This window comes from Heterodontus francisci, chromosome 14 (genome assembly GCF_036365525.1).
Source record: "Heterodontus francisci isolate sHetFra1 chromosome 14, sHetFra1.hap1, whole genome shotgun sequence".
Taxonomy (NCBI): domain Eukaryota; kingdom Metazoa; phylum Chordata; class Chondrichthyes; order Heterodontiformes; family Heterodontidae; genus Heterodontus; species Heterodontus francisci.
Window position 1 is genome coordinate 105,244,010 of NC_090384.1, and position 20,474 is coordinate 105,264,483.

General features: G+C 45.9%; 1 protein-coding gene across 2 annotated transcripts in view; it reads right to left on the minus strand.

Annotated features, from left to right (window-relative positions):
- The window catches only part of parvaa (parvin, alpha a), a 116,334-nt gene that overhangs the window by 29,323 nt on the left and 66,537 nt on the right, over positions 1–20,474 (minus strand). For both annotated transcript variants that reach the window (XM_068046678.1, XM_068046679.1), the window contains exon 6: positions 1,865–1,980. In XM_068046678.1, coding sequence (XP_067902779.1) covers positions 1,865–1,980 — 116 coding nt within the window. The remainder of the gene's footprint in view (positions 1–1,864; positions 1,981–20,474) is intronic.

Below are 20,474 nucleotides of genomic sequence, written 5' to 3' on the forward strand. Positions count from 1 at the left end.
CTTCCTTTGTTCCACCATTGGCCGCTGTGCCTTCAGCTGTCTCGACCCAAAGCTCTGGAATTCCCTCTCTAAACCTCTTCTGCCTCACTCTCCCTTTAACATCTCTTAAAACCTCTTCACCTAAACTTTCAGCCACCTGTCCTAATATCTCCTTGCGTGGCTCTGTGTTCAATTTTGTTTTTTATGTTTAAATTCCTGTGAAAAGTGCCTTCAGACATTTTACTATTTTAAAGGTGCTATATAAATACAAGTTGTTATTGTTGATATGTTGTTGGGATTTTTTTTTTAAATTGAGAGTTATTTTCATTTTAGGCTTTGCCTTTGACATATTTGCTTTCGCTGGTCCAATATAAATGGTGTAAAATGTATACATTGCAGGGTTGATAAAATTGACCAATGGCAGGAACTAGCATCGGACTGATCGTGTGATTCACGTTATATAACGGGTGCCGATTCATTTTCCAGTCTCTTTCTGCTGTTGCCAGAACTTAAAATCAGCCCTTCTGAGTCTAATATTCATCTCATTTTCACTCTGTCGCAGAAAATTCCCAGGTCAATTGTATATCTTGACTCTTTCAATATTAAACTTGACACTTTTCATGAAATTACAAGACAGCCTGCTTTCTGTTCATCTTCTGAGTTGCATCGTGTCAAAATGTGCAATTCTACATCTATTTTGTGTGTAATGTTGCCTTGATGGAAATACCACCTGGATTTACTCCCTCTGCACCCCCCCCCCCCTCAACCCCTCACCCCCAAGCGAGAACGACAGCTCTCCAAATGATGTATTCGCAACTGGTCAGAAAGGCAGCACACTATAAAAGAGAAGCCTGTTAAAGGAATCCTGCTTCAAATAAACACTGACTTATCAATCCAATTCACTTCTTATTCTTGATTTAATGATTTGCTGGTCAAACTCTTGTATTTAGTCCTTTGTTTCTACCTCCCAGAATTCTCAGACGTCTCAGTGAGATTCATTTCCACCCAGTAATCCATTTTAACACCCCCAAATATCCACACCACTAACCCTTCCTCTGAGACTTTCACCAATCCTGTTGCCTGGCCCACCATTGCAGATCAACCTTCTGTATGGCTTCCAATTTTAATTCTTTCCTCTTATTAAACTTATTTCCCCAATACTTTTTAAATCCGTCCTGTAGCACACACAAAAACCAGACAGATGAGTATCTGATACCTTGGGTATCAGCTGTGGCTCAGTGAGCAGCACATTCGCTTCCAGGTCTGACGGTTGTGGCTTCTCAGGAAGATGCAAACGTTCCAATGGGATAAATAATGGCCAAGACACTGGGAGAAGTCCCCTCTTTGTTGAGGGCTTTTGATGGAGTAGACCAGGAGAAACTGTTTCCACTGGCAGGAGGATTGGTAACCAGAGGGTACAGATTTAAGATAACAGAGAAAAGAACCAGAGGGGAGAGGAGGAGAATTTTTTTTAAAAAACGCAGTGAGTTATGATGATCTGGATTGCGCTGCCTGAAAGGGCGGTGGAAGCAGATTCAATAGTAACTTTCAAAAGAGAATTGGATAAATACCTGAATGGGAAAATAGGGAAGGAGCAGGGGAAGGAAGGGCTTCTTCTAAAGAGACAGCACAGGCACGATGGGCTGAATAAATAATAAACTTTTTGAGAGGAATTTGAACCCATGACCTTCTGACTGAGAGGTGAAAGTTTTAGCACGGAGTCAAATCTGGCAGCTTTTTGAAATAGGAATGATGTGTGTGTGGTGTGTGTGTGCGCGTGTGGTGTGTGTGTGCGCGCGTGTGCGTGTGTGGTGTGTGTGCGCGCGCATCGGTGGGCATGTGGGGCGGGGAATTCTAAGTGATTTCTTTTCTTGCAGTCATTTACCTGGACAACCACCACTTGGACAGACACGTGATCTGGGAGTCGAATTGGTGCCCTGAAATATTGGGAAACTGCGACCAACAGATGGAGAATGGCCACCAGACTCTTCATATGAACACCTAAAGACCGTAAAAAGACACAAGTTAACAGCGCTGTCTCACAATGTGTCTCATTAAAAGACGCTACACACAGCTGACCAACACTCTAATGTGTCAAACAATAAGAGGAGCCCTCTCACGCTCAATCCCCATGCACGTGACCAGATGGGAAATCTTGCATCGGAAAATCACAAGGCATCAACACTTGATCAATTTCAGACATGAAATAGAAAAATATACAGAATCAAAAGATACCTGGACCCATGACCAGACAAATATCGCCCCAACTTGAATAGGAGAACTGAATTACTCAACAGTGACAGAGTTGAGCTGAAATTACAAATTAGTAATAAATTAAACCGACAGGTCCCTTTGAAATTACTTTGTCTACTAGTTTGAAATATTTATATTAAATGGTTGGTACCCTCTTGGAAGTAACTAGAGAAATTTCAGACAGCACATTCACCCATTTGTTATTATGGTTACTGGTGTCAGCTGTGACTCAGTGGATAACACTCTCACCTCTGAGTCAGCAGGTTGTGGGTTAAAGTCCCACTTCAGAGACTTGAGCACAAAAATCTAGGCTGACACTCCCAATGCAGTACTGAGGGAGTACTGCACTGTCTCGGAGTTAACGCCTTTCAGATGAGACATTAAAATGACGCTCTGTCTGCCCTCCTAGGTGGATGTAAAAGATCCCATGGCACTATTTCGAAGACGAGCAGGGGAGTTCTCCCCTGTGTCCTGGCCAATAACTGCAGTCCACGGGACTGAATGAACAACTTTCCTTACAATTCAGAATGATTCTGACATTTACCTACACAAGTGCACCTTTCTCTGTAACAGCACAAAAGCAGGCCATTCAGCCCAACATGCTTGTACTAGTTCTTTGAAAGAACAATCCAATTAGTCCCACTCCCCCCTACCCTTTCCCCACAGCCCTGCAAATTTCTCAAATTATTAACTTGATCTTCTTGGGACCAAATTGTGCAGCTGAAAGCATCTGGAATAAGGACAACTTGACAAATGTGCCCAACAGTTGCCAGGAGAGATGTGGAGACCCGTATGAAACATGGGAACAGGAGGCAGTCTGTACTGCCATTCAGTTAGATCATGGCTGATCTATTTCTTAACTCCAATTACCTGCCTTGATTCTGTAACTCTTGCCTAACAAAAATCTATCAATCTCGGTTTTCAAGTTTTCACTTGACCTCCAGCATCAGCAGCTTTTTGGTGGAGAGCGTTCCAGATTTGCACTGCCCTTTGTGTGAAGAAGTGTTTCACCCCTGAATAGCCTGGCTCAACTTTTCAGGTTACACTATTGCCCAGTGTGAGGAAACATGGCTCATTCAGTATCTCTGCATACAAAAAGAGAAGGGTTGCAGGAATCAAATCTGTGCGAAGACGGCTTGCAGGCAGGAGAATGGCTCTGGAAAGCTTTGCTTCTGGCCTTCTGCACAATGTCTCTAGATTGTCGAAGGATGTGACAGCTGTTGTTCCTGGCATTAACACAGGATGGCTGGGCTTGAGCCCGACTCCAGCTGTTGGAAGGCTCCAAACTTAATTTTGCCTCGTCAACGTTGAAGGGGAGAGACTCTAGCGATAATAAATCTCAGAGCATCAGGGATGAATTTTCTCTGCAACCTGCCAAGTGGTATTTCCTTAGCGAGCAGGGGCAAGTTCTTGAGAAGGCTAAGGTTGGCAACTGTTAACTCGAAGGGCATAGCCAAGAGTGACAATTTATCTCAGGTCAGCTTTTCCAGTATGTTGAGCACTTGTTTCCCTCAGTATAAATCAGAGGTGATTTGCAAGCCAAGGAATGGAGTGTGACTGAAGAAATCTTGCTCTGCTTGTTGTGTACAGATGGCTGGGCAATGTGCATTCAATCCTTCTCAACACTGCAACTGCCTTGGTCTTTTCAGACTCTCCATTTGCCCTTCCTGCAGTGTAGATCAACACAACCTATTCCACAGTTTGCGACAGAGGCAGTCAGACAGTTTGATCGAGAAAGGAGTACAGAAAGAGGACGTTAACTAGGAACACTATACTGAGGGGAATGGGTGTAAAGAAGGTCATTCACAGGAGAAATGAAAACTGAAAATTCTGGATGTACAAAGCAGATCCATAGACAGGCATCGAAAATGTGAAAATCTGTATTGAGTCTTTTATTGATTCTGTCAACTAGACCACATCCCTGAGTGTTAATGTCCAGTGCTCACTGACGCCAGCACTTTGTGTTTTTGTTTCAGATTTCCAAAAATTGTGTTTTTTCTTTCTACTGCAATGCATGCACAAGACAAAGTCAGTTGTTTTGAAGATACTTGTATTATTCTTGTACCAGAGCGTGTATGTGTGTTTGTGCATACCTGGGTGTGTGCATCTGCATGTGTTAGCATTGCCAACTCTGCCTGGATGGATTCCAGGACCTTTTGTTACATTTATTGTCAAATGCCCATCAACCCACCCCCTCCCACTCTCCTGCCATTGGTCTGCTGATGTGCACATCCAGTGTGCTAGCTTTTAGTGATTAATAAAACCTTTGCTCCGCCGCAGTTCACAGTCTGTCACCATGAACAAAACATTCCGATTTGTCCTTTTCAGAGCCAAAGAGGATGACCTCACACTTTCCCATATTGAACTCCATCTGCCACAGTTTTACCCACTCATTTAATCTGTATATGTCTCTTTGTAACATTTTCCTCCCATTTACACAGCTTACTCTCCCCCCTAACTTAGTGTCATCTGAAAACTTGGGTAGACAACTCTCTGTTTCTTCACCCAAGTTATGAACATAATTGTCAAATTCTAAGTCCCCAGGACTGATCTCTTAGGACACCAATGGTCACAGCCCATTGAGAACATAAGAAATAGGAGTAGGAGTAAATTATTCAGCCCCTCAAGCCTGCTCCGCCATTCAATACGATTTTACAGCTGAACGTCTACCTCAAATCCACTTTCCCGCCGAATCCCCATATCTCTTGATTCTCGGTGTCCAAATGTCTCCATCTTGAATGTACTAAACGATTGAGAACCCACTACCCTCTGGAAAGATTCACAACCCTTTGAGTGAAGAAATTTCTCCTCATCCCTGCCCTAAATGACCCCTTATCCTGAGACTGTGCCCCCACTCCAGCCAGGGAGAAAAGAGCCTCTCAGCATCTACCCTGTCAAGCCCTCTGTTTGGACCAGGTGAGAATGGTATCCAGGGGTCTTTCTCAGCCTACACCTGGTCTTATTGTTCTGATGAAAGGTCACTGACCTGAAACGTTAACTCTGTTTCTCTTTCCACAGATGCTGCCAGACCTGCTGATTATTTTCAGCATTTCTTGTTTTTATTTCAGATTTCCAGCATCTGCAGTATTTTGCTTTTATCTTATTGTAACAGGATTTAATTTTAAACGCAGCGTGTTTTGAGCTCCCCCTTGGTGAACCCTTGTTCACCACTTTCCAATTATAAGACAAAGAAACCAGCACACCAGGTGTTCTCAGGTTTAAAAGAAGAAAAGCGAAATTTTATTGAAAAAAACTTAAACTCTAATTCTCCTTAATGCCTACGGATATACGCCACACACCACACTTGCATGCATACGTGATACGCACGTGCAAATAGAGACAGAAAAGATAAGAAAAATAGTGGAGAGGTTTGCGGCAATCTCTGAAGAGGGGATTTTGTTACTGTGCTTCGAGCTCGCTGTAGTCCTTGCTTGTAGATTGATCTTGCTTTTCGTTGGGAACCAGTATTCTTCTTAAACCTTGTTCACTGCAGGAGGCTGTTCTCTTTCGGGGTTCATATGTTTTCAATGGATTTCGAAGCTGGTGAGAATGATGAGAGCAGACAGGGGAGAGGTCTTTTCCAGTCCAGGTGCAAACGGCTTTCCGGAGTTCAAATTCTCTGTGGCCAATTTAAAACTCCCCTCGTTGGCCAGCCGGTTGTCACGTGACCGACTGGTTTGACTAGGTCTCTTCTGTGTATTGGGGAGCAAGGGCTGGTTCCTTTGTTCCGACACTGTCTGCTAGTATGCAAAAAATGTCTTTCCAGTCAGGGGCTTGGCAATCCCTTGTAATAGGCCTTCTTTTCTTCCCAGCAACAATGTTAAAATTTAATGTCCATGTGGTGAAATATGTGTGCCTCATTCTTGGCAGGTGGGGGCCTGCATGACACCCTCTAAGAATCTTATAATTTTAAAGAGATCACCTCTCAAAGTTCTAAACTTCAGAGAATATAGGCCCATTCTATTCAACCTCTCCTCGAAAGACATCCCCCTCATCCCAGGAATCAATCTAGCAAACCTTCCCTCAGGCAAATTTATCCTTCCTTAGGTAAGGAGGACAAAGCTGTGCACAGTCCTCCAGGTATAGTCTCACCATAGTCCAATATAACTTCAGTAAGACTTCCTTACTCTTATACGCCAACACCTTTTCAATAAAGGCCAAATATATCACTTCATTTCCTAATTGCTTACTGTACTTGCATGTTAACTTTCTGTGATTTGTACAAAAGGACCCTCAAATCCCTCCAAACACCAACATTTACTAGTCTTTCACCTTTTAAAAAATGTTCTGTTTCTTCTTTTTTCTTTGGCCTCCTTGTCTCGAGAGACAATGGGTAAGCGCCTGGAGGTGGTCAGTGGTGTGTGGAGCAGCGCCTGGAGTTGCTATAAAGGCCAATTCTCGAGCGACAGACTCTTCCACAGGTGCTGCAGATCAAATTGTTGTCGGGGCTGTTACACAGTTGGCTCTCCCCTTGCGCTTCTGTCTTTTTTCCAGCCAACTGCTAAGTCTCTTCGACTCGCTGCTCTTTAGCCCCGCCTTTATGGCTGTCCGCCAGCTCTGGCGAACACTGGCAACTGACTCCCACGACTTGTGATCAATGTCATGAACTTCATGTCGCGTTTGCAGATGTCTTTAAAGTGGAGACATGGACGGCTGGTGGGTCTGATACCAGTGACGAGCTGACTGTACAATGTGTCCTTGGGGATTCTGCCATCTTCCATGCGGCTCACATGGCCAAGCCATCTCAAGCGCCGCTGGCTCAGTAGGGTGGATATGCTGGGGATGTTGGCCGCCTCGAGGACTTCTGTGTTGGAGATACGGTCCTACCACCTGATGCCAAGGATTCTCCGGGGCAGCGAAGATGGAATGAATTGAGACGTCGCTCTTGGCTGACATACGTTGTCCAGGCCTCGCTGCCGTAGAGCAAGGTACTGAGGACACAGGCTTGATACACTCGGACTTTTGTGTTCCGTGTCAGTACGCCATTTTCCCACACTCTCTTGGCGAGTCTGGACATAGCAAAGGACGCCTTTCCCATGCGCTTGTTGATTTCAGCAGCGAGAGACAGGTTACTGGTGATAGTTGAGCCCAGGTAGGTGAACTCTTGAACCACTTCCAGAGTGTGGTCGCCGATATTGATGGATGGAGCATTTCTGACGTCCTGTCCCACGATGTTCATTTTCTTGAGGCCGATTGTTAGGCCAAATTCGTTGCAGGCAGCCGCAATCCTGTTGATAAGTCTCCGCAGACACTCTTCAGTGTGGGATGTTAATGCAGCATCGTCAGCAAAGAGGAGTTCCCTGATGAGGACCGTCTGTACTTTGGTCTTCGCTCTTAGATGGGCAAGGTTGAACAACCTACCATCTGATCTTGTGTGGAGGAAAATTCCTTCTTCTGAAGACTTGAACACGTGAGAGCAGCAGGGAGAAGAAAATCCCAAACAGTGTAGGTGCGAGAACACAGCCCTGTTTCACACCACTCAGGATAGGAAAGGGGTCTGATGAGGCACCGCTATGCTGAATTGTGCCTTTCATATTGTCATGGAATGAGGTGATGATACTTAGTAGCTTTGGTGGACATCCGATTTTTTCTAGTAGTCTGAAGAGACCACGTCTGCTGACGAGGTCAAAGGCTTTGGTAAGATCAATGAAAGCAACGTAGAGGGGCATCTGTTGTTCATGGCATTTCTCCTATAGTTGGCGAAGGGAGAACAGCATGTCAATGGTGGATCTCTCTGCTCGAAAGCCACACTGTGCCTCAGGGTAGACACACTCAGCCAGCTTCTGGAGCCTGTTTAAAGCGACTCGAGCGAAGACTTTCCCCACTATGCTGAGCAGGGAGATTCCACGGTAGTTGTTACAGTCACCGCGGTCACCCTTGTTCTTATAGAGGGTGATGATATTGGCTCCCCACCTGAAGTTAAAGACCAGTTCTACGAGGAACTCCATAACATCATTAGTAGCATCCCCAATACGGAACATTTGCTCCTGCTGGGGGGACTTTAACACCAGGGTTGGGGCCGACCATGACTCATGGCCCTCCTGCCTGAGCACTATGGCATTGGAAGGATGAATGAGAATGGACAGAGACTGCTGGAGTTGTGTCCCTATCATAACCTCTGCATCACCAACTCATTCTTTCATACTAAATCCTGGCACCAGGTTTCCTGGAGGCACCCAAGATCACGTTGTTGGCACCAGCTGGACCTCATCGTCACAAGGCGAGCCTCTTTAAACAGCGTTCAAATCACACGCAGCTTCCACAGTACGGACTGCGACACTGACCACTCCCTGGTGTGCAGCAAGGTTAGACTCAAACCAAAGAAGCTGCATCACTCCAAGCTTAAAGGCCGCCCACGCATCAACACTAACAGAATTTCTTATCCACAGCTGTTACATAAGTTTCTAAATTCACTTGAAAAAGCCCTTCAAAACACTCCTAGAGGAGATGCAGAGACCAAGTGGGCCCACATCAGAGACGCCATCTATGACTCAGCAATGACCACCTTTGGCAAACGTGTGAAGCAGAATGCAGACTGGTTTCAATCTCACTTTGAAGAGCTGGAACCTGTCATAGCCGCTAAGTGCATTACACTGTTGAACTACAAGAAAGCCCCCAGTGAGTTAACATCCGTAGCACTTAAAGTAGCCAGAAGCACTGCACAAAGAACAGACAGGTGCTGCGCAAATGACTACTGGCAACACCTATGCAGTCGTATTCAGCTGGCCTCTGACACCGGAAACATCAGAGGAATGTATGACGGCATTAAGAGCGCTTTTGGGCCAACCATCAGGAAGATCGCCCCCCTCAAATCTAAATCAGGGGACATGATCACTGACCAATGCAAGCAAATGGACCACTGGGTGGAGCACTACCTAGAACTGTACTCCAGGGAAAATATTGTCACTGATACCGCCCTCAATGCAGCCCAGTCTCTACCAGTCATGGATGAGCTGGACGAACAGCCGACAAAATTGGAACTCTGTGATGCCATTGATTCTCTAGCCAGTGGTAAAGCCCCTGGGAAGGACAGCATTACCCCTGAAATAATCAAGAGTGCCAAGCCTGCTCCACGAACTGCTTTGCCTGTGTTGGGATGAGGGAGCAGTACCACAGGACAAGCGCGATGTGCAAGCAGAGTGTTGGAGCATAGATGCTGAGTAGGTGTACTGGACCAGTCCAGTACTGCGATGAGCAGTCGGATGGACAGTATGCGTTCTGAGCCATTTGAAGGTGACTCTATCATGCTGAGCAAAGAGTTTCTGATGGCGAAGCCCACTCCATGCTGTCTTGGTTCTTCAGGATCCCAACCCTCCTTCCTAATAAGTGGATAATTTCACATTTCCCCACATCATACTGTCATCTACTACCTTCTTGCCCCATGGCCTACATGTGACTCCAGACCCACAGCAATGTGGTTGACTATTACATGCCCTCTGAAATTGTCTAGCAAGCAACTCAGTTGCATCTAACGGTTACGAAATCAATAAAAAGGAATGAAACCAGACGGACCACCCGGCATCGACCTCGGCATCGGAAACGACAATGGCAAACCCTGCAAAGTCCTCCTGACTAACATCTGGGGGCTTGTGCCAAAGTTGGGAGAGCTGTCCCACAGACTAGTCAAGCAACAGCCTGACATAGTCATACTCACGGAATCATACCTTACAGACAATGTCCCAGACACTGCCATCACCATCCCCGGGTATGTCCTGTCCGACCGGCAGAACAGACCCACCAGAGGTGGCGGCACAGTGGTATACAGTAGGGAGGGAGGTGCCCTGGGAGTCCTCAACATTGACTCCGGACCCCATGAAGTCTCATGGCATCAGGTCAAACATGGACAAGGAAATCTCCTGCTGATTACCACCTACCACCCTCCCTCAGCAGATGAGTCAGTACTCCTCCATGTTGAACAGCACTTGGAGGAAGCACTGAGGGTGGCGAGGGCACAGAATGTACTCTGGGTGGGGGACTTCAATGTCCATCACCAAGAGGGGCTCGGTAGCACCACTACAGACTGAGCTGGCAGAGTCCTAAAGGACAGATCTGCTAGACTGGGTATGTGGCAGGTGGTGAGGGAACCAACACGAGGGAAAAACATACTTGACCTCGTCCTCACCAATCTGCCTGCCGCAGATGCTTCTGTCCATGACAGTATTGGCAGGCGTCACCACCGCACAGTCGTTGTGGAGATGAAGTCCCACCTTCACATTGAGGATACCCTCCTTCGTGTTGTGTGGCACTACCACCGTGCTAAATGGGATAGATTTCGAACAGATCTAGCAATGCAAAACTGGGCATCGATGAGGCGCTGTGGGCCATCAGCAGCAGCAGAATTGTACTCAACCACAATCTGTAACCTCATGGCCCGGCATATCCCCCACTCTACCATTACCATCAAGCCAGGAGACCAACCCTGGTTCAATGAAGAGTGCAGGAGGGCATGCCAGCAGCAGCACCAGGCATACCTCAAAATGAGGTGGCAACCTGGTGAAGCTACAACACAGGACTATCTGTGTGCCAAACTGCGTAAGCAGCATGCGATAGACAGAGCTAAGCGATCCCAATACCAACGGATCAGATCTAAGCTCTGCAGACCTGCCACATCCAGCCGTGAATGGTAGTGGTGCTCCGCAAATATCCCCATCCTCGATGATGGGGGAACCCAGTACATCAGTGTGAAAGATAAGGCTGAAGCATTTGCAACAATCCTCAGCCAGAAGTGCCGAGTGGACGATCCATCTCAGCCTCCTCCTGCAGTCCCCAGCATCACAGATGACAGACTTCAGCCAATTCGATTCACTCCACGTGATATCGAGAAATGACTGAAGGCACTGGATACTGCAAAGGCTATGGGCCCTGACAATATTCCGGCAATAGTACTGAAGCCCAGTGCTCCAGAACTTGTCGCGCCCCTAGCCAAGATGTTCCAGTACAGCTACAATACTGGCATCTACCCTGCATTGTGGAAAATTGCCCAGGTATGTCCTGTACACAAAAAGCAGGACAAGTCCAACTCGACCAGTTACCACCCCATCAACCTAGTCTCAATCATCAGTAAAGTGATGGAAGGTGTCATCAACAGTGCCATAAGCAGCACTTGCTTAGCAATAAAAGCAAAATACTGCGGATGCTGGAAATCTGAAACAAAAACAAGAAATGCTGGATTCACTCAGCAGGTCTGGCAGCATCTGTGGAAAGAGAAGCAGAGTTAACGTTTCGGGTCAGTGACCCTTCTTCGGAACTGACAAATATTAGAAAAGTCACAGATTATAAACAAGTGAGGTGGGGGTTGGGCAAGAGATAACAAAGGAGAAGGTGCAGATTGGACCAGGCCACATAGCTGACCAAAAGGTCACGGAGCAAAGGCAAACAATATGTTAATGGTGTTTTGAAAGACAAAGCATTAGTACAGATTAGGTGTGAATATACTGAATATAGAACATCAGCAAGTGCAAACCTGAAGAAAAACAACCTGAAAAAAACAGTGGGTAAGCAAACTGAACAAACTAAGATGAAATGAAATAAATGCAAAAAATGTAAAAAGGAATGCAAAAAAAAGGAAGAAAAAATAACTAAAAATGACTAAAAATGAAAGTAAAGTGGGGGGCTGTCATGCTCTGAAATTATTGAACTCAATGTTCAGTCCGGCAGGCTGTAGTGTGCCTAATCGGTAGATGAGATGCTGTTCCTCGAGCTTGCGTTGATGTTCACTGGAACACTGCAGCAATCCCAGGACAGAGATGTGAGCATGAGAGCAGGGGGGAGTGTTGAAATGGCAAGCAACCGGAAGCTCAGGGTCCTGCTTGCGGACTGAGTGGAGATGTTCCGCAAAGCGGTCACCCAGTCTGCGCTTGGTCTCCCCAATGTAGAGGAGACCACACTGTGAGCAGCGAATACAGTATACTACATTGAAAGAAGTACAAGTAAATCGCTGCTTCACCTGAAAGGAGTGTTTGGGGCCTGGGATACTGAGGAGAGAGGAGGTAAATGGGCAGGTATTACACCTCCTGCGATTGCAAGGGAAGGTGCCCTGGGACGGGGACGAGGTGGTGGGGGTAATGGAGGAGTGGACCAGGGTGTCGCGGAGGTCCCAGCCGCCTCCTCTTCACTATGGACGTCCAATCGCTCTACACCTCCATCCCCCACCAGGATGGTTTGAGGGCTCTCCGCTTCTTCCTGGAACAGAGGCCCAACCAGTCCCCATCCACCACCACCCTCCTCCGCCTGGCTGAACTTGTTCTCACATTGAACAACTTCTCCTTCAACTCCACGCACTTCCTTCAAGTAAAAGGTGTCGCTATGGGTACCTGCATGGGTCCTAGTTATGCCTGTCTTTTTGTGGGATATGTCGAGCATTCTTTGTTCCAGTCCTACTCAGGCCCCCTCCCCCAACTCTTTTTCCGGTACATTGATGACTGTTTCGGTGCCGTTTCCTGCTCCCGCTCCGAACTAGAAAACTTTATCAACTTTGCTTCCAATTTCCACCCTTCTCTCACCTTTACATGGTCCATCTCTGACACTTCCCTTCCCTTCCTCGACTTCTCTGTCTCCATCTCTGGGGATAGGTTGTCTACCAATATCCATTATAAGCCCACTGACTCCCACAGCTACCTTGACTACACTTCTTCACACCCTACCTCCTGTAAGGACTCCATTCCATTCTCCCAGTTTCTCCGTCTCCGACGCATCTGCTCTGATGATGCTACCTTCCATGACGGTGCTTCTGATATGACCTCCTTTTTCCTCAACCGAGGATTTCCCCCCACTGTGGTTGACAGGGCCCTCAACCGTGTCCGACCCATTCCCCGCACCTCTACCCTCACCCCTTCCCCTCCCTCCCAGAACCGTGACAGGGTTCCCCTTGTCCTCACTTTTCATCCCACCAGCCTCCATATCCAAAGGATCATCCTCCGCCATTTTCGCCACCTCCAGCGTGATGCCACTACCAGTCGCATCTTCCCCTCCCTTCCCCTGTCAGCATTCCGAAGGGATCGTTCCCTCCGCGACACCCTGGTCCACTCCTCCATTACCCCCACCACCTAGTCCCCGTCCCAGGGCACCTTCCCTTGCAATCGCAGGAGGTGTAATACCTGCCCATTTACCTCCTCTCTCCTCAGTATCCCAGGCCCCAAACACTCCTTTCAGGTGGAGCAGCGATTTACTTGTACTTCTTTCAATGTAGTATACTGTATTCGCTGCTCACAGTGTGGTCTCCTCTACATTGGGGAGACCAAGCGCAGACTGGGTGACCGCTTTGCGGAACATCTCCGCTCAGTCCGCAAGCAGGACCCTGAGCTTCCGGTTGCTTGCCATTTCAACACTCCCCCCTGCTCTCATGCTCACATCTCTGTCCTGGGATTGCTGCAGTGTTCCAGTGAACATCAACGCAAGCTCGAGGAACAGCATCTCATCTACCGATTAGGCACACTACAGCCTGCCGGACTGAACATTGAGTTCAATAATTTCAGAGCATGACAGCCCCCCACTTTACTTTCATTTTTAGTCATTTTTAGTTATTTTTTCTTCCTTTTTTTTTGCATTCCTTTTTACATTTTTTGCATTTATTTCATTTCATCTTAGTTTGTTCAGTTTGCTTACCCACTGTTTTTTTCAGGTTGTTTTTCTTCAGGTTTGCACTTGCTGATGTTCTATATTCAGTATATTCACACCTAATCTGTACTAATGCTTTGTCTTTCAAAACACCATTAACATATTGTTTGCCTTTGCTCCGTGACCTTTTGGTCAGCTATGTGGCCTGGTCCAATCTGCACCTTCTCCTTTGTTATCTCTTGCCCAACCCCCACCTCACTTGTTTATAATCTGTGACTTTTCTAATATTTGTCAGTTCCGAAGAAGGGTCACTGACCCGAAACGTTAACTCTGCTTCTCTTTCCACAGATGCTGCCAGACTTGCTTAGCAATAACCTGCTCAGTGACGCTCAGTTTGGGTTCCACCAGGGCCACTCAGCTCCTGACCTCGTTACAGCCTTGGTTCAAACATGGACAAAAGAGCTGAACTCCAGAGGTGAGGTGAGAGTGACTGCCCTTGACATCAAGGCAGCAATTGACCGAGTATGGCATCAAGGAGCCCTAGCAAAACTGAGGTCAATGGGAATCAGGGGGAAAACCCTCCGCTCGCTGGAGTCATACCTAGAGCAAAGGAAGATGGTTGTGGTTGTTGGAGGTCAATCATCTGAGCTCCAGGACATCACTGCAGGAATTCCTCAGGGTAGTGACCTGGGCCCAACCATCTAGGTGGGTGAGCTTGCAGCATGGGTTGGTACCTGGGATCTCGATTTAGTGGCCATTTCGGAGACATGGGTAGAGCAAGGGCAGGAATGGAAGTTGCAGGTTCCGGGATTTAGATGTTTCAGTAAGAACAGAGAAGATGGTAAAAGAGGGGGGGGCGGTGTGGCATTGTTAATCAAGGAGAGTATTACAGCGACAGAAAGGACGTTTGAGGACTCGTCTACTGAGGTAGTATGGGCCGAGGTTAGAAACAGGAGAGGTGAGGTTACCCTGTTGGGAGTCTTTTATAGACCTCCAAATAGTTCCAGAGATGTAGAGGAAAGGATAGCGAAGATGATTCTCGACAGGAGCGAGAGTAACAGGGTAGTTGTTATGGGGGACTTTAACTTTCCAAATATCGACTGGAAATACTATAGTTCGAGTACTTTAGATGGGTCAGTTTTTGTCCAGTGTGTGCAGGAGGGTTTTCTGACACAGTATGTGGACAGGCCAACCAGGGGCGATGCCACATTGGATTTGGTACTGGGTAATGAACCCGGCCAGGTGTTAGATTTAGATGTAGGTGAGCACTTTGGTGATAGTGATCACAATTCGGTTAGGTTTACCTTAGCAATGGGCAGGGACAGGTATATACCGCAGGGCAAGAATTATAGCTGGGGGAAAGGAAATTATGATGCGATTAGGCAAGATTTAGGATGCGTAGGATGGGGAAGGAAACTGCAGGGGATGGGAACAATCGAAATGTGGAGCTTATTCAAAGAGCAGCTACTGCGTGTCCTTGATAAGTATGTACCTGTGAGGCAGGGAGGAAGTTGTCGAGCGAGGGAGCCGTGGTTGACGAAAGAAGTTGAAGCGCTTGTCAAGAGGAAGAAGGAGGCTTATGTTAGGATGAGACGTGCAGGCTCAGTTAGGGCGCTTGAGAGCTGCAAGCTAGCCAGGAAGGATCTAAAGGTAGAGCTAAGAAGAGCAAGGAGAGGACACGAGAAGTCATTGGCGGATAGGATCAGGGAAAACCCTAAGGCTTTCTATAGGTATATCAGGAATAAAAGAATGACTAGAGTTAGATTAGGGCCAATCAAGGATAGTAGTGGGAAGTTGTGTGTGGAATTAGAGGAGATAGGGGAAGTGTTAAATGAATATTTTGCGTCAGTATTTACAGTAGAGAAAGAAAATGTTGTCGAGGAGAATACTGAGATTCAGGCTACTAGGCGAGATGGGATTGAGGTTCACAAGGAGGAGGTGTTATCAATTTTGGAAAGTGTGAAAATAGATAAGTCCCCTGGGCCAGATGGGATTTATCCTAGGATTCTCTGGGAAGCTAGGGAGGAGATTGCAGAGCCTTTGTCCTTGATCTTTATGTCGTCATTGTCGACAGGAATAGTGCCGGAAGACTGGAGGATAGCAAATGTTGTCCCCTTGTTCAAGAAGGGGAGTAGAGACAGCCCTGGTAATTATAGACCTGTGAGCCTTACTTCGGTTGTGGGTAAAATGTTGGAAAAGGTTATAAGAGACAGGATTTATAATCATCTTGAAAAGAATAAGTTCATTAGCGATAGTCAGCACGGTTTTGTGACGGGTAGGTCGTGCCTCACAAACCTTATTGAGTTTTTTGAGAAGGTGACCAAACAGGTGATTGAGGGTAAAGCAGTGGATGTGGTGTATATGGATTTCAGTAAGGCGTTTGATAAGGTTCTCCATGGTAGGCTATTGCAGAAAATACGGAAGTATGGGGTTGAAGGTGATTTAGAGCTTTGGATCAGAAATTGGCTAGCTGAAAGAAGACAGAGGGTGGTGGTTGATGGCAAATGTTCATCCTGGAGTTTAGTTACTAGTGGTGTACAGCAAGGATCTGTTTTGGGGCCACTGCTGTTTGTCATTTTTATAAATGACCTGGAAGAGGGTGTAGAAGGGTGGGTTAGTAAATTTGCGGATGACACTAAGGTCGGTGGAGTTGTGGATAGTGCCGAAGGATGTTGTAGGGTACAGAGGGACATAGATAGGCTGCAGAGCTGGGCTGAGAGATGGCAAATGGAGTTTAATGTGCAAAAGTGTGAGGTGATTCACTTTGGAAGGAGTAACAGGAATGCAGAGTACTGGGCTAATGGGAAGATTCTTGGTAGTGTAGATGAACAGAGAGATCTTGGTGTCCAGGTGCATAAATCCCTGAAGGTTGCTACCCAGGTTAATAGGGCCGTTAAGAAGGCATATGGTGTGTTAGCTTTTATTAGTAGGGGGATCGAGTTTCGGAGCCACGATGTCATGCTGCAGCTGTACAAAACTCTGGTGAGACCGCACCTGGAGTATTGCATGCAGTTCTGGTCACCGCATTATAGGAAGGATGTGGAAGCTTTGGAAAGGGTGCAGAGGAGATTTACTAGGATGTTGCCTGGTATGGAGGGAAGGTCTTACGAGGAAAGGCTGAGGGACTTGAGGTTGTTTTCGTTGGAGAGAAGGAGGAGGAGAGGTGACTTAATAGAGACATATAAGATAATCAGAGGGTTAGATAGGGTGGATAGTGAGAGTCTTTTTCCTCGGATGATGATGGCAAACACGAGGGGACATAGCTTTAAGTTGAGGGGTGATAGATATAGGGCAGATGTCAGAGGTAGTTTCTTTACTCAGAGAGTAGTAGGGGCGTGGAACGCCCTGCCTGCAACAGTAGTAGACTCGCCAACTTTAAGGGCATTTAAGTGGTCATTGGATAGACATATGGATGAAAATGGAATAGTGTAGGTCAGATGGTTTCACAGGTCAGCACAACATCAAGGGCCGAAGGGCCTGTACTGCGCTGTAATGTTCTAATTCTAATTCATCTCCCCTTGACATTCAATGGCATTACCATCGCTGAAACCCCCACTATCAACATCCTAGGGACTACTATTGACCAGAAACTGAACTGGAGTAGCCATATATGTACCCTGGCTACAAGAGCAGGTCAGAGGCTAGGAATCCTGTGGCGAGTAACTCACCTCCTGACTCCCCAAAGCCTGTACACCATCTACAAGGCACGAGTCAGGAGTGTGATGGAATACTCTCCACTTGCCTGGATGGGTGCAGCTCCAACAACACTCAAGAAGCTTGACACCATCCAGGGCAAAGCAGCCCGCTTGATTGGCACCCAATCTACAAACATTCACTCCCTCCACCACCGACGCACAGTGGCTGCAGTGTGTACCATCTACAAGATGCACTGCAGCAACACACGAAGGCTCCTTGGACAGCACCTTCCAAACCCGCGACCTCTACCAACTGGAAGGACAAGGGCAGCAAATGCACAGGAACACCACCACCTGCAAGTTCCCCTCCAAGCCACGCACCATCCTGACTTGGAACTAGTTCGCTGTTCCTTCACTGTCGCTGGGTCAAAATCCTGGAACTCCCTTCCTAACAGCACTGTGGGTGTACCTACCCCACATGGACTGCAGTGATTCAAGAAGGCAGCTCACCACCACCTTCTCGAGGGCAATTAGAGATGGGCAATAAATGGTGGCCTGGCCAGTGATGCCCACATCCCATGAATGAATAAATTTTTTAAAAAATCACGTGACCTGCCTCTATCCCTTTGCAGCTGCTTTTGGTCCCCTCACAGATTACTTTCCCACCTAACTTGTGTTGTCAACAAACATGGATACATTACACTTAGTCCCCCCACATCTAAGTCATTGATATCGATTGCAAAGAACTGAGGGCCAAGCACTGACCCTCGCACAAAACCACTAGTTACACCCTGCCGTCCCAAAAATGCCCTGTTTATTCTCACTCTGTTTTCTGTCCATTAACCACTCTCAATCCATGCTAATATATTATCCCAAAATCCCATGAGCCCTAATCTTGTGTACCAGTCTCTTGTCCAACATCTTATCGAAAAACCTTCTGAAAAAACAAATATACTATATCTACTGGTTTCCCTTTATCTATCCTCCTAGTTACACCATCAAAGATCTCTCATAGATTTGTCAAACATGATTTCCCTTCATAAACCATGTTGACTCTGCCTAATCATGTTGTTATTTTCCAAGTGCCCTTTTAGCATATCCTTAATAATAGATTGAAGTTAAGAAATGGAGAGTAGTGATAAAGAGAACGCTCTGATTGCTTGTTGACCGTGTGGATGTCAGGCTAACTGGTCTGTCACTCCTCTGGGGACTGGGGAATTCTGGAAGATCAAAACCAACACATCCACTATTTCTGACATGAGAATAGAAAGTGCTGGAAATACTCAGCAGGTCTTGCAGCATCTGTGTAGAGAGAAACAGAGTTAACATTTCAGGTCTGTGACCCTTCATCAGAACTGACAAAAGTTAGAAATGTAACAGTCTTTGAGAAAGTGAAAGTGGGGGGGGGGGGTGCAAGAGGAACATGAAGGAAGGACTGTGATAGGACGGAGGGGGGAGAGATTAAATGACAGAGATGTCATGGAACAGAATGCAAACGGAGTGCTAAATAGTTGCAGTGAAAGACAAAGCACGAGACCAGAGAGTGTGCTAATGGCAGAATAATGAACAGCTCTGTCCAAAAGAAAAAACATGAAAAATAAGTTTAAGACCAGCAGATGGTTAAAAAATAATTAAAGAAAATATATTAAAAAATACAATTAAAATAACAAAAAATAATGGAGTTCATGGTCTGAAATTATTGAACACAATATTAAGTCCACAAGGCTGTAGAGTGACTAATTAGAAGATGTGGTGCTGTTCTCTGAGCTGGCGCTGATGTTCACTGGAACACTGCAGCAGGCCGAGGACAGATATGTGGGCATGAGAACAAGGCGGTGAATTAAAATGGCAAGCAATCGGAGCACGGAATCATGCTTGCAGACCGAATGGACGTGTTCCGCAAAGCAGTCACTCAATCTGCGCTTGGTCTCCCAATGTAGAGGAGACTGCACTATTTCTGTAGCCACCTCTTTTAAAACCTTATACTGTGGACAATTGGGTCCAGGGAATCTGTGTACCTTTTGTTCCATTAAATGCTCCATCACTACTTCTTTGCTAATATTAATCACTTTATGTCCCTCACTCTCATTAGATCCTTGGTTCTCCACAATAGTTATGTTCCTTGTGCCTTCTACTAGAAGACAGACAAAATATTTATTTAACGTGCCTTACATTTCCATATTCCCCATTATAATTTCTCTTGTCTTTGCCTCTAAGGGACCCATGTTTACATCCAATAATCTCTTCCTTGTAAAAGCTCTTACAATCTGTTTTTATATTTCTTGCTAGTTTACTGTCATTATATTTTTGCCTTCTTTATCAATTTCTTGGTCATTCTTTGCTGATTTTTAAAACCTTCCCAATCCTTAGGCTTTACTACTCTTTTTGGAAACACTGTAAACCTCTTATTTTAATCTAATACTATCCTTAATTTCTTTAGTTAGCCATGGTTATACCACTTTTCTGGGAGTTTTTATTCCTCGAGGGAATATATACTTGTTGAGAATTATGAATTATTTCTTTGAATGTTTGTCATTGCTTATTTACAAATCATATATTTTAATCTAATTTCCCAATCTACTTCAGCTAACTCACCCCTCATACCTCCATAATTGGCTTTGTTTAAATTTAAGTCTCTAGTTTTGGACTTTCAAACTTGATGTGAAATTCTATCATATTATGATCACTCTTCCCCAGGGAATCCTTTCCCATTATACAATACTAGGTTTAAAACAGCCTGTTCCCTACCACTACCAAATTCCTTTTTGCTCCTTCCACTTGAATGGTCTTTAGTATCACAGTGTTATGGTCAATCTTCCCATCTTCTCTGCAGTCTTTATTCTCATCCACACAGGTAACAAGCAATCAGACAGTGCTCCCTTTATCCCTACTCTCCATTTCTTAACTCCAAATCAGTTACCATCCCATATCATAAGGTTACCTCCCAATTCTATGACCTATTTTTGCTAATAATGACGTGTGTGCAACCTATATACTTCAAAAACAATCCCAATGATGGCAACACTCCATCCAAATTGTAACAAAACAAGG